This window comes from Natrix helvetica (assembly GCF_964273705.1).
Source record: "Natrix helvetica genome assembly, chromosome: 1".
Taxonomy (NCBI): Eukaryota; Metazoa; Chordata; class Lepidosauria; order Squamata; family Natricidae; genus Natrix; species Natrix helvetica.
Genome location: NC_138548.1, coordinates 108,939,488 through 108,954,642, shown reverse-complemented (window position 1 = coordinate 108,954,642; position 15,155 = coordinate 108,939,488). Strand labels below are relative to the sequence as shown.

Genomic DNA, 15,155 nt, shown 5'->3' with positions numbered 1-15,155 from the left:
AGCCGGCCTGGCATAAACGTTACAATCTTGCCACCCCAGGTCATTTTATAATGGGAAATTTTGTTTTTAATATTTTTTGGTTTTAAACTTTGTAAGTATGCTTATTTATGGACTTGTTTTTACCTCCTCTGCACGATATATGGTGCTATCTTGATTATTGCTCTGTACGTCGCCCCGAGTCCCTGTGGGGAGAGGGGGCGACTAATAAGTTCAATAAAATAAATAATAATAAATAAATAAATGTTTATTGTTGTTGTTGTTGTTTTATTATTGGCTTGTCGCACAGTCAGCCACGTGTGAATTACTGGACTTGGCATTTTTATCCACCTATCAAGTCCTTCCCAAGTATCTGGGATAGGCAAATGTTGATGTTTTATGGTGTTAGTATTGTTAATAATTAATAATAATTATTAAGGTTGTTATTATTAATTGGGAGCTGAATAGAATTTTTTAAATCACACTTTCTGGTGAGATTTGATTACAGGCAGTTGTGGCTATTATGGTTTAATTGCTAGGGATGCAGTTATTCATTATGTATACTGATGTTTTAAAAGGGGGTGTTGGGTGCAACTTTTAAATCATTTTATCAAATTTAGAAATGCCCCTCTCTATATAATTTCCAGAAGTTGTTTTTGATTCTTTTGGACTCCTCAGTGGTAAAAGAGAAAACAATTGTTGAGGAAAAGAAAAATGAATTAAAGTTATAATCCCTTGCTTATTTTTGATTTATGCTGCAAAATAATGCTAAGTTTTATAATGTAAATATTTATTTTCCACTAAATAGACAAGAGCTTATAACCGTATAAAAGAGTTTAACAGAATTCAGTGAATCGTGTATAAACACAAAATGAAATCTGAACTTTAAAGTGGTTCTTAATCAAGATTAAGCAGTATTCTATTTGTATTGGGGTGTGTGTGTTGCTAGCTGAAAACACCATCAAATTAAACTTAAACCTCTGACCAATAGGAGTGGAGGTAGAAATATACCTTTCGTTTTCTTTTAAAATAAAGGAAGAAAGAGGAACTAAGACTTGAAAGTGAGTTACAGTTGTCCAACGTTGACAACTACAAGACCTGTGGACTTCAGCTCCCAGAATTCCTCAGCCAGACAGAATTCTGGGCGTTGAAGTCCACAAATCCTAAAGTTGCCAAGGTTGAACACCCCTGGTTTATAGCAGTGGTGGGATTCAAATTTTTTTACTACCAGTTCTGTAGCCGTGGCTTGGTGGGCGTGGCATGGCTTGGTGGGTGTGGCAGGGGAAGGATACTGTAAAATCTCCATCCCCTCCCCCCTCCAGGGGGAAGTTACTGCAAAATCCCCATTCCCTCCCGTTCAGCTAGGACTTGGGAGGCAGAGAATAGATTGGGGCGGGGCCAGTCAGTTCTCCAAACTACTCAAAATTTCCACTACCAGTTCTCCAAAACTGGTCACAACCTGCTGAATACCACCTCTGGTTTATAGGTATATCTAGCTGAGCAGGCTGATTGAGAAGCTAAGCAGTATCCAACCTGATTAATAGTTGGATGAGAGACCATTACGGAATATGAATGCTGTAGACTAGACTGTGAAAGGAATGTTTTAAAGACAATAGCAACCACTTCCATATGGATATCAAGAAAATTACATAGATCATCATAAGTCATAATCAACTTAACCTTTTATTTAAACATCCCTTTCAAAAATGTAATGTCTAACCTTTGTATTTTCTCCTCTGTTTTAGTATCTGGCAACTAAGTTGGGTTTGGATGCAATTGGATTTGGCTACTTGCAGACATTCTTTGGTATTCTTCGGCTTCTGGGTGGCCCCATCTTTGGAAGGTAAATCTAAAGCATTGTTCTTCCGAGCTCTTGTGCAAAGGCAGAATTGTCCTAAATTAATAGTATCATGTTTAACTTAGGAAAATAATTCAGATTTAGTATCCATTTCAATTAAACATGCAGCATAAAACAGAAAAGGGGAAGAATACCCTGTATTGTGTATTAATTAGTACTTAGGGATCAAACTGCTTTCCTTACAACCTTAGTGTCTTCAGACTACAAGCTCACATATTTTTTCAAGAAGCACGGTCATTGCTGAGAACTCTGGGAAGTCCATGCAATTTTCTCTAAGTTTGGGGAATAACCATCATAAATACATGCCAGTGACCCAGTGCTCAAATTTTGACCACATAACTGTAGGGATGCTGCAATGGTTGTAAGTACAAGGACCAGGGACATGCAGTCAGGGGAGGCAGAGCCTCGCCGCTCTCATCATGAAAATAAAAAAAAGGGAAAAGGCGCTGAGAAGCCTTCTGCACACGTGGTCCGGGAATGGGACCACGTGTGCAGGAGGCTCCTCTAGCCTCAGCCTCCCTCCTGCACTCATGGTCCCATTCCCCGCCTTCCTGAGTCAACATGAAGGGGACCGCGGAGCATGAGCCGCGGAGCGCGCTCCGTGGTCCCCTTCATGTTGACTCAGGAGTCAGGAAGGAGGGGAATGGGACCATGTGTGCAGGAGGCTGAGGCAGCTTCAACCTCTTGCACACGTGGTCCCATTTCCCGCCTTCCTGAGTCAATATGAAGGGGACTGCGGCTCGCGCTAATGATGTCACCAGCCTCACCAGCCATAAACCTCACCGCACGTCACTGACAAGGACTGATCGTAAGTCGCTTTTTTCAATACTATTGTAACTTTGTAACTTTGAGTAGTATTGTAACTTTGAGTAATCACTAAACAAATAGTTGTAAGTAAAGGTCTACCTGTAGGTAGATAGGTATGTGTCCAGATTTTTTTGGAGATCAGATTAATGGTTTCTGATATGGCAGGTTCTGCTTTTCTAATTGAGGTTCAGTCAATGTTCTAAATATATAACATCATTCTTCTTCCAGGTTCGCTGACCAGTTTGGAACCAGAGTTGCCTTGACTCTTTCATATTTGGCTGGATCCCTGTGCTTCTTGCTTCTCTCTGTATCCATCAGTGTCCCCCTGCTCTTTCTTTCCAGAGTTCCAGGCATCTTCATTCATGGATTACCAGGTAATGTTACAAGATATACAAATCCAGGAGTCAGTTGCCTCCAGTTGCCTTGGCTATTAATTGAGCATGAAGCACTTCAGATGTCAACATGAAAAGATGCTTCATAGTTCAACCGAAGCTTGCAATTTTCCACTGTCTTCACAGGTGCACAGATGGTTATAACAGATTTGACATCTCCTGCCCAACGTGCTGATGCTTTAGGAAAGCTTGGGCTTTGTTCTGGAATAGGAGTAATTCTTGGACCTTCCCTGGGTGGTATCTTAACCACAAAGTTTGGGTGAGTAGTCTAATGGCCATACAAGTAGTTGTGCTTGGCGGGTAGTCATATTTCAGCTATGAAGTTGGATCATTCTTGACCTATTAAGAAATGCCTTATTCTGTGCCAAGATACCAGTAAATAATGTGAAACTGTGGAAAAAAATATAAAGGAAAAGACTGCTCTGTGTTGTGAAGGAATAAAGTTCTGCTTAGTAACCCATCCACCCCCTAAAAATTGTTGCACTTTTAAAAAATTTTCTCTTCTGTCTAACTGTGCCGGATTCTTAGAGACTGCCTTGGCAAGTCCCTGCAGTTTTCTTGGCAAAGTTTTTTCTTTCTAGGCCTCAGAGAAAGTGACTGGGTTAGGGTCACCCAGCTGGCTTTGTGATAACCCCACAGGCTCCCAATTTCTAGCTTTTTGACTTAACCACTACACCAAACTGGCTGTCTGTAATTTTAATCCCCTGTCCATTTGCTGGAAAAGAAAATGATTCTAAAATGAAGACCAATTCTAGATCCTAGACAGAAAAAAATCTAATTGATGAAATGTGGAATTCATTTTCCCTGTGGGTTTATGTATCTGTTTATTCTTTCACCCTACAATAATTTCTCCAATGGCTTGTAGCTTTTCTAGTTTCAAATACTTCGGTGGAGTGAAAAAAAATGAGAGAATTCCTTCACCAGTCTCTTCTTCAAATCAAACACTATTAAAGTGACAGAGAAACATCTAACATACAGCGGAATAAAAACAGCCGCAATGGCTCTCTCTATCATTTCCAAAATACAGGTAGTCCTTGAATTACAATGACAAATGGGACCAGAATTCTCCTTTCTCAGCAAGGTAGTTGATAGATGAATCAAACTTGATTTTATGACTTTTTTGCCATGGTTGTTAAGCAGATCACTGCAATTGTTAAGTAAATCATGCAGTTGTTAAGCAAATCCAGCTTCTCCCATTGACTTTGCTTATTGGAAGGTCACAAATGCCAATCCCCATCGTAGATACATGCCAGTTGCCAAGCACCCAAATTTTAATAACATGACCATGAAGTTGCTGTGACAGCCATAAGTTTAATTTCTTTAATTTCACAACATATTAACATAGTCACAACATACTGACAGATTTAACCATAGTTTCAGTTAGGAAAATGTGACCATCCTAGATCAGGCCAAGTCCAAAAATTCCAGAGAATTTCTAGATTCTAGATTTGGCACGCTGACAAATCATCCATCAACAGACACATAGACATTAACAACATCTAGACCAGTGATGGCGAACCTTTTTTGGGTTGCGTGCCACAAGTGGGGGGAGCGCAGGGGGGTCGTGTGCGGGCGTGCCACACCCATAATGCGACATGCGATCCCCAGTGCGCATGCACACACAACGCACGACCCCCCCATTTTTACATGCTTTTTTCGCCCTCCCCAGGCTCCAGAGGCTTTATAGGAGCCTGGGGAGGGCGAAAAGAGCCTCCTCCCCTCCCCCCGGAGGCCCTCTGGAGGTTTCAGGGACCGTCCGGAGGCTTCCCTGACGCCTTCGGAACGCTTAAAACGACCCTCCGAGCAAACCGGAAGTCACTTCCGGTTTGCTCGGAGGGTGGTTTTAAGCGTTCAGAAGGCTTCAGGGAAGCCTCTGGACGGTCCCTGAAGCCTCCGGGGGGGGGAGGCTCTTTTCGCCCTCCCCAGGCTCCTATAAGCCTCTGGAACCTGGGGAAGGTGAAAAATAGTTTCAAAAAGGCGAATTCAGCTGGCCAGCGCGCGCATGCCATAGGTTCGCCATCACTGATCTAGACTATACAAAAGAGATAATCAACCAGCCCAGAAGAAAAAAAGACTTAAGCATCTCTCCACCATTAATCAGCACTCAGATCAGCGTAGATTAACTCCAAGGTCAACTTCAGACCAACAATCAAGTAAGCAATACCCCAATCAAGAAACTGCCAAAGAGCCATCAGTAAATAGCCCAACCAAAGAATCTCTAAGACTTAGACTTAGAATAACTTTATTGTCACTTCGAATGTACACTAATCAGCATACATTAAAATAAAATTTTGTTGCATACAGATCTCAAAGGGTCACCACCTCCAATATACACTACATAAACATGACAAAATAAGTAAATACAAAATTATGTGTATACCCACATAGATGACACAGAGAAACAACACAGTCTAGTTTGGATGTGTACATGTACATGGATGTATATATGTATATCACCCGCACAGATAGGCAAGTCACCAGAATATAAACTGACAGCAAACAGCACTCCTTATTAGCACTGATGATGTTAGCTAGTTAGGGTAATGAAACGTCTGCAAGAAAACAGCTCAGAGCACCAAGGCCCCCTCACAGTCGTAAGTTCAAGGGCCAGTTGTAAGTCATTTTTTTCAATGCAATTTAACTTCAAACAGTTGCTAAACAAATGGTTGTAAGTCAAGGACTAACTGTAAAGGAATTTAGCACCCTACGAATGAGCTAAAACATCAAAGGCCTGTTGGGCAAGTAAACAGAACATTTGGAAAACCGAAAGGCGCTTTTTGCTGTTTTCATTTTGATATATCTTCTAGAGCAGTGTTTCTTAAACTTGGCAGCTTAAAGTTGTGTGGACTCCACTTCCCAGATCTTCAGGTCAGAGATCCACTGTTCTAAAGTGTTAGAATTTAGAATCATTTTACTTAGCCTCCAGGATACTGGATTTCAATTTCTATTACCTATCTTCAGAATTTTGGCTAAGGGTGAAGGCCAAAACAACTGGAGCAGAGTAGATGAAAAACTGTTGCATTTTCTAGAGAAGACTTGAGTTTTCTTCTAAAGAATGACTTGTAAATTGAGGACAGGAATGGTGAATTACGTTGCGCAACATTTATGTAAAAGATCTTGGAAAACAAGATAATAGGAGAGATCCAAGTGACCATACATATTGAGGGTTGTTCCTAGGAAGCGGTTCTTTGCTGGTGAATTTAACTCTTTGAATTTAACTTTTTGTAACAAGAAGACTTACCAGGAGTTGGTTGAACTTTTCTCACCTCTCCCTGCTTGTTGCTTTCTCTTTTCATTCAGTGGCTTCTTGGAGGTGTATATACAAATATATAATATGGGCATCAGTGGTGGGATTCACTTACCTTCCCTAACGATTCGCAAATGTGAGCGCACGCGTGCTCGCTTCACGCACCACATCTGCGCATGCTCACTGCCTTCTGCGCATGTGCAATGTGTACACATTACATCGGGGCAGGTGGTCAGAGCCTCCCGCAGCTGCCGCTACCTGTTGGCCCGAACCAGAGAGAACCAGCTGAATACCACCTCTGATGGGCATACAAGTGTGTCTCGTGCATAGATTTATTGGAGGAACAGAGTGGAAAATGTCCATGATAGATTTCAAATAGAGTTAAGCTTAGACGGACAAAATAGAGAAGCTGCATACTGCATAGGATTTTATCAATAAAGGAGAATATTTGTAGCTCGGGGTTGAAATGAGTTGAATTAGAATGAACTAGCTAGTTTGAGTAATGATACATCTGCAAGAAAACAATCAAGTTCAGAGAGCACCAAAGACTCCCTCATAGGACTTTATCTCTGTTTATTATTTTTTCCTTTCTATCCAACTGGAGAAGTCCTCTTCCTTCTGAGCTCAACTAAGGGAAAGCACCTAACCAACCTTGGCTGATTTTGAAAAAGCTATGTAGGATCAACATTGAATGATAATCGGATGGAAGATAACCAAGAAATACTGTAAACCGAACTGAAAAGTCAAGAATACATCTTTACGGAGAGCTTTAGCAAACCAATTCTGCTTACTGCCAAAAATGGAACATTGATGTGTCCATGAAATCAACAACCAGGATATGTTTTTGGTCTTCACCTTTTTATTAGCTCCCAGTAAGGAGAGCAATTCTTAGTAGAATATGAGAACTGCAGGTCCCAGCACCTATTCTTCGGGGAGGATTAGAAATATGATAGGAGATTAATCCCAGCAGGCTTTAAAATGACAAAGTAATGTTGAACTGCTCAACTCTTTTGTGTGTTAGGTCATGTGATCAGTGAATTTAAACAAATATCCTACTTCTGGCAGCTTATTTCGGAAACTGCTGCATAGCAATTTCTAGTTTAGAAGAAGGTTAAGAAGTCAAAGTCCATGCTGAATGTTAAGTCTCCTCCCACCCTGTCCAACAAGGGCTATATTTACTCTCCACTCTTGTTCTTTTCCCCTCTTTTTGCTACTAAATATGTGATTGTCTATGGTTGTTTTGTGCAACATACGTGGATTTAGAATGCAGATTAATCTTCTGATTAGGTGACCAAGTCTTTTTTGCTCGAGGAAAATCTGGTATGTTTTGAGCCAGAGAAGCTATATTTAGCCAGTTGAAAAAAAAAGATTTTATCTTATTGCGAATCTGCAAACCAGAAATTCTACTTTTGAAATGGCCTAAAATTGGCACATCATGTAGCAATCATAGAAGAAGTCCTGTAGAGTACAGACAGGCTGTAAATCATTCAAACTGCCTGAAGCATAAAATCTAATTCATTTTATAGAGAAAGGGATGCTACTGTATTTTGAGAAATCATTCTCAATAATATCTTCTATACAGATCGCTCTCAATAGAGTCTTCTAAATAAAAGATAAAAGCAGGGGCAATCTGTCTTATTTTATTCTAAATCTCCAAAGGTATTAAAATAATGCACACATTTGACCACTAGGTGGCAGAGTTTTCCTTTTTTGTTTTTGTCCATTGACAGTACTTCACATTCTGCCTTTGATTTGAGCGGTTCCACTCCTTAATTTGTGCCCTAAGGAGAATGGAAAATATAGCAGAACTATATCCCATCCCCATAACGTGGGTGGATCCTAACAGGAAGTACCAGGGAGTACAGGAAGACCTAACAACTCAATTCTGCATTTTGGCAAGAAAATTGCTTAGAAGTTCCCGTGAGGTCATCAGGAGTTGAACTCTTCTCTTTCTGACAATGGGAAAATTGTGTTTCGAATTGTCTGTTGACATTTTATCTGTTGGCATTGGCTTGCAAGGATATCTTGTTTAGAATAAAACGCGCTGAAGAAACATATTTAGATCCCAGTGAGTGGGCTTTGTGTGTTTGGGTTTCTATATCTGCTTGAAAGGGTCAAAGAAAGTTAAAGTCAGCTATTGCCTTCTAGTAGTTGAAATGGTTTTATGGAGATTACATAACTCTTGATGTTTACAGCAATTGATCAAACCATAAAGTGGTTTTTGATAAGTCTTTCTCAAGGTATTTACTTCAGAGTGAGTCAAAGTCAGCAACATTATCCAAAAATGGAAACGTAAGCTCTTCATCTTAAGCTCAAAATCTTGTATTAAAAGTTTAAAATTAACTTTCCTAGTGGCTTTTTCATATTTTCCTCACGGAATTAACTTGTGTACTTTTGATTGTGTTCATTGAACATCCTAAATTAATTTACACGTGTCTTGAACCTATAGATTTCATGATTTAATGGGGGATTGACAGCTGTCTATGGCAAATCAGAGCCTGTGTATATTGGCCTGACCTCAATGCCCCATTGAAAATATAAATCACTCTTCATCTTAAATTACAAATCCTTTTTTAATCCAGTATATTTAAAGGGCACAGGCTAAGGAAAAAAATTGTTCTGATGAATCACTTCTAAGCCTTGCTAAACTCCACGGTTTGAACCCTGCCTGTTATCGCTCTTCTCTATTCCTTCCAGTCCAATATATCATTCCTTCTAAAGCATTGATTAATATAGGTCTCCACATTTGCTTCATTTTGTAGAAGGATATATGAAATCTTTTATTTAGCATACCTAGAAGCATGACCAATATGAAATCCTATATTTAGCTTTAGCATTTAGTTTTACCAGTCCTTATCTGTTTTTCTAGATACCACACAGAATTTCATCAATTTGGTTTGAGGGAAAAAAATGTAGCTGGATAACAGTATGGAAAAAAATGGACTTAGTCAGATTGCCTTTTGGAGTGTTATTTTTTCGATATACACTAGGTGGTGCTAATGTGCTGAAAAAAGTTAAAGGAAATGGGGGGGGGGTTATTTTATATAAGAAGCTTCTGGCAAAGGTTACTTTGTTCAATTGGCATTACACTCCTCCATAAGAAATCATCATTCTGCCCTCTTTTTCCTAATTTGCATTTTCGTGATGAGGGTCAGTAAGAACACCCAGGATTGATTTGTTTTGATTATATGGTTCATAACTTTTTATCATGCCAAAACGAAACAACTTTCAATGGGGCTTGGGAAAATATGTATTAAATGGCTTGGTTGTTTATTAGTTCTTTCTCATTAAATGTCATCTTAAAATATAGAAATGGAAGTGTGAGGGATACTGATTTCTGGATGTACTTCAGATTTATTTGCTACTAGGAAAGGAAGATTTGCTGCTTCAAATTATTTTAGCAAAATAGGTCTCCATCCAAGGTCTCTGGTTACATAACAGGATTTCCACTTTCTTGCTGATCCCTTGAATAATAGAAATAAATTTTCCTATTGCCTTTTGGCAATGCATGCTATACACACGTATGGAAGAAATAGGAATACAATGGGTATTGTAAATTATATTGGGTTCCAAAGCTACCCTTTTTTGATTCATAACTATATTGAATCATATACACGATGAATTAGAAGTTAAGCTCACAATATCTAATTAGACCTACTCCAATTTGTACATACTAGTTCAGGATTTTTTCTCATAAGGAAACAGATGTTCTTCCAGATGTTGCTGCATTGTTTCAGCAGCTCTAGCCAGCATGGATGAAAGAGGATGATGATTTAGTTCAATGCTCTCTGGAGAATCACTGGACATTTTCACTCAGTGGAACTGAAAAGCTACCTACTTATCCTTAAACCATTAGAAAACAAAACTTGGGATCCCTGATACAATTTCTATCTATTTTTGTAGTTTCTATAATGGCTTGCCACAAAAAATATTTGTGTCCTGGTTTGGGTTGGCTTCAATACCATTCTTTCTCACATCCCTAATTATCGAAACCACCGATCTATCTCAATAGTGCTATGATTGGCAGATGGTTTTGACAGATGTTTGACAAGCTATTAAATAGCTGACTTTTGGAGTGGAAGCTTCCTGGTCAAGTGGGAATTGCTCTCTGGTTTTTCAAGGCCCTTAGCCCATCATTCAATTATTTATCAGCGTTTTTGTGGCAGAGAGTTTAGCGTTCTTTTGAAAAGAAGTTAAACCCACACTCAAAACAAGGTAACAAACATCTTATGGAAGGCTGTTCCAAGCCTATCAAAACAGTCAGTTCTCCCATTTATCATGTAGCTGCTTAAATTTTGTTTGGAGTAACAAAGAGAAGGACTAGTGGTAATGTCTAATGTTTGAGGAGATGTCACAGAGAAGAGGGAATCAACCTATTCTCCAAAGCATCTGAGGGTAAAACAAGACGTAATAGATGGATTTTTTTCAAGGAGAAAACCAACCTAGAACTAAGGAACATTTTTCCTGTCAGTAAGAACAATTAATCAATGGAACAGCTTACCTCCAGAAATTGTGAGTGCTCCATCACTGGAGGTTTTAAAGAAGAAATTGGATAATGATATGATATAGTCAGACCCCATGGTTGAGCAGGCTGTTAGTCTACAAGACCTCCAAAGTCCCTTCCAACTCTGTTATACTATATTCTGTAATGTTATTCCTGCCAATTGAAGGACATTAAGACAAGTTCTCCATTTAAAACATCTGGTAACCTTAATTATATCAGAATCAGCTTTTATTTCTGTTCCTCATTAACAGACAAAGATTGACCAATATAATTCCTTTCTATCTTTCTAGCTGCAAATGCATAGCTAAATTACACAAATTATGGAGTTGATTAAAAGTATAATTCATGGTTTCTCACCAAGAATTATAATCTGGAGAAGATGCTGAGAATTTCATTTAAAAACCCACCTCTTGGTCAGCTGTTTATCAGCCACAGGGAACTGCCAGTACTATAGCAGCCAATACCTCTGCCCTACTCTACTCCTTCCAGAATTGGGCCAGAGAAGTTCACATGCATCCCAGGAAATTGGGCATGCAGTAGAAGTCAAAGATAACAAATAAATGGCTGGATTTTTTTATTTTTGGCATGGTTGAGAAATTTTGGCATAACATTGTGGGAAGCCCCCCTCTCCCCACCTAGAAGAATGAAATATTTCGAGGAATGTTAAAAAGGCAAGATATTATATTTCGGTAAATGAGAAATGGAGAAACATGGTTTTTTTTTAGAGGCAGGAAACACCCAGTCTGTCTAAATAGCCTGCTCCTCCCAGCAGATATTTGGTGCCCATTAAGAAAGACTGAGCCATTCTATCTACAATACAAAAGACCTTCAGCTCCATGGTGATGGGATTAAGAACAGGACACCAGCCTTCAGGACATAATAGGATTAACCCACTACCATTCAGTAGAAGACATAGAGCTCACTACATTGCACAATCTCCTGAGGGAATTTCAGACAATGCACAACCCACCTAGCAGCATCTCTGAAACTCTATAAAAATCCATGGACTGACCAAACCAGTTGGTCAGCTGGCCAGAACCACTCTGCTTCATCATTAAACCATCTTTCCAATCAGACTCCATGCTTCCAGTATCTTTCTCCCAGCTTGGAATTGAACCGGATAGATATTTCTTCCAACAGTATCTTCCCCATTAGTCTTAAAATTAGTTCTTTTTGGTGTGTATAGGGGGGGGGGCATGGTTTTCATATCAACCGAGCTTTCTGTGACTTCAACAGTGACTTAAGGATGGGCTAAGACTCAGGTTACAACATTATGGGGATATACAGTACAGGACAAAAACCCAACCAAGGGATTTTGGCCATGGCAAAAGGCAAGTGAAGGAAGGCCTGCTGGTTCCCTACTGTTGCTATTAAAGAAATGAGCTCAATTTGGACTTCCTGCATACTTTGTCTTCTATGGGAAGGTCTTTAATGACCTCTTGTGAACCTTCCTTCTTCAGCACTCCGCAAGCCCTTGAAGCATGAGTGAGATTGTGTCAGCAGTGGAAGAGAGAGCAGATCCGTGATGCAAAGAATGCAGGAACGAGGCGGGATGGGGGATGAATTCAGGAAAGCACACTCAACCCACTGGGGTGCCTGCTAAAGTCATCACTGACCAATCCTCCCTTGCTAACACTTTCCAGAAGTCTCATGTATATTTAGAGTTGCATGATTTCCCAAAAAGGCCCACCACCTTCCTGCTATTTCATACCAAAAATGGATTCATGTTGCATTTATTTTGATTTTTCCCCCTCTTTATTTGTTATGATGCCATCCAGAAAGAATTTAACCAGAGAGTTCTCTCCACTTTGCACTTTCTTCTTCATGGGGTCCCCCCCCCCCCAGTAGGTACTTTACTACTATTCGTGATGTGTGCAGCTCACACATTTATGCCTAGGGAGGGGGGAAAAAAATCCCATATTTTTGCTTTGCTCTTTAGGCAATAACCTGGACTGTATTTTCAGAGATTGTTAGTGACTCTTCAAATGGTAGCTGACAGGATCCCTGTTCATAGGCTCATCCTTCTAGGATCTGAATCACTTTATAGAGGTTGGTTCACGAGACAATAACCTAATCTGATGGAGGATGAGGGAAACTGAGAATTCAATGCTAAAACTTACATATTGTTGTTGGAAGAAATGTCCTTCTGGGTTCAGTTCCAAGTGGGGAAAAAGACACTGGAGACATGGAGGCTGCTTGGAAAGATGGTTTTAATGGTGGACAGGACCACATGGCCTGATCCCTGAACAGCAAAGGTGATCACATGCTTCAATGTTGGTGGAGAAGAGAAGAGAAGGGAAGAGAAGGACTGAAGAAGGGCTTGCAGGGATTTTTATAATCTGTTCGGCCCCACCTATCTGTTTCCTGTTCCTGTGTAAGAAATGTATTCTGATTGGTTGCCAGACTCACATGGGCCCATGCAGGGGCAACCCTCTAGGCTGTTTTGAATTCAGGTTTGATTGAGTTCAGCTGCCATGTGGTCACTTGAATAAAGGCTTATATTATCCTGCCTTGTCCCATCACTCTGGAGTTAAGAGGAGAACTCTTTATTATGTAAAGTGGACTAGCTTGGCCTCCTTAATGGCCCATTGACAAAGCGGGGAAGTTGCAGGAATTTACTCTGTGTTTAAAATGTGTTTCTCCCTTTTTCACATCCAGGAAAATATAATATTCTGCCTTATCAATATTTCCTAGGATATTTCATTTTTCTGGGAGAGGGCTGGGTGATAACTTCCTACAATCCCTCCTTTTTTTTTTTCAAAAAAATGTGAGTGGAACGCACATGTTTTTGACAAAAGATAAAATTGGTCAGATCAGGGAAACTTAATTTTTCTGATGGAAAAGCATTGAAAGAGACAGCAGAAGGATCCCTTCAGTGGCTCCCAGAGAGCTTTCAACCATGAAGGTCTTAGCAACCAGGGCACAATTTCTGGAAAGAAATTTACAATATCCAATTTACCATGCCAATTATTTTCAGGTGTTTGATATCACTTTCTGTGAGCTTCCAGACTACAAGCAAGCAGAAGTCCCAAAAAAAACTTCACAGCCATTGAAGGATTCTTCCTTTTAAAGAAGTACAGGCTGCCCATTTCCAAGGGATTTCTTTAACTTGCCCTGGCTCCTATTTTAGTGAGGCCAAATTGAGTTTAGCTAGTGTGCAATCCAGACTATTTAGTATTTTTAAAACTACACACAATGAGCCCTGGGATTCCTCCTCCTGAGACCACCAGTGCAACATATCCTGCTTTACTGGGCAGTGTGGTTTTTTTTCTTCATCACCGTGTGAGAGCTTGGGGTTTTTGGAGATCCTCTCTGCTAGCTCTTCAAGTGGGGGGATTGCCTGAGGGGAACTTCCCTTCCCCATGGGATTAAAAGGGAGATATCACTGTTTAGGCTTTTGTGCAAAGACAAAAATCAACCTAGGAAATGCTTTGTGGAGTTAAGTCAAGGAGATAGTTTCAATCTAATTCTGAATGGAGCCTCTCTCTCTCCCTCTCTCTCTTTGTGTGTGTGTGTGTGTGTGTGTGTGTGTGTGTGTGTAGCTGCTTCTACAATACAGAAAATACAGACATTTTGGACAAAATTTTCCCTCCCACCAGCCAGAAATCTAAGGTGTTCAGAACTTGCTGTGCTAGCCATTCTCAAATACAATTCTTACATGAGTACATTAAACTGATTACAATATAAATGAGGCAAGGAAGAAAGCATAATAAATTTGTGTGAATGAAACAGAGAAAGAAAACCTTATCAAATTCCACCCTCCCCATAATCTTTTCAGCTGTCTTCTGGGAATTGAAAAGAGTCTTTTGGTCTTTACTTCTTCATCTCCTTCAGGGTTCTTTCATGTCTGCTAGGGTGGCATGCTTGGTTTGGTGGTAAGGCTGGTAAGAGTGGTCAGTCAGTCTTGGTAGTCTGTCCCAGGTTTGGCTAAGTTTTTTTTTTTTCCTCATGTCAGGTTTTATCAGCACGCAATCACCAGCAGCAAATTCGAGAGTTATGGTTTGAGCTAGCAGTCCTTTGTTTCTGAGGTAAAAAAAAAGGAGAGGCCAAGAATACAGTTCTTTATAGACATATCTTTAGTCTCATGTTGTGGAATCTCACCCATTCTGTCCAAGTGTGGAAATCCAAACATTATTTCAGGAGGCAGACGAGGTAAATTTCATGGAACATGACATTCCCACTGCCTGTATGATTGAAACACTTTTGCAGTAAGATGAGTAAATTTCCAAGAGGGACAACAACTTGTGTTGCAAACAAACAAACAAACAAATAAAATATCATAGGGTACAGCATCTTGACTCATAAACATTTAAAAATGCACAGGTGTAAAAGAGGGAGGTAAGAAGAACAGCTTTTTTAAAAAAATTGCAA

At 39.9% G+C, this 15,155-nt stretch overlaps 1 protein-coding gene across 1 annotated transcript in view; it reads left to right on the top strand.

Annotated features, from left to right (window-relative positions):
* Positions 1–15,155, top strand: part of SLC67A1 (solute carrier family 67 member 1) — an 86,154-nt gene that overhangs the window by 2,876 nt on the left and 68,123 nt on the right. Inside the window, exons 2-4 of the mRNA XM_081942370.1 lie at positions 1,722–1,819; positions 2,870–3,015; positions 3,160–3,292. Coding sequence (XP_081798496.1) covers positions 1,722–1,819; positions 2,870–3,015; positions 3,160–3,292 — 377 coding nt within the window. The remainder of the gene's footprint in view (positions 1–1,721; positions 1,820–2,869; positions 3,016–3,159; positions 3,293–15,155) is intronic.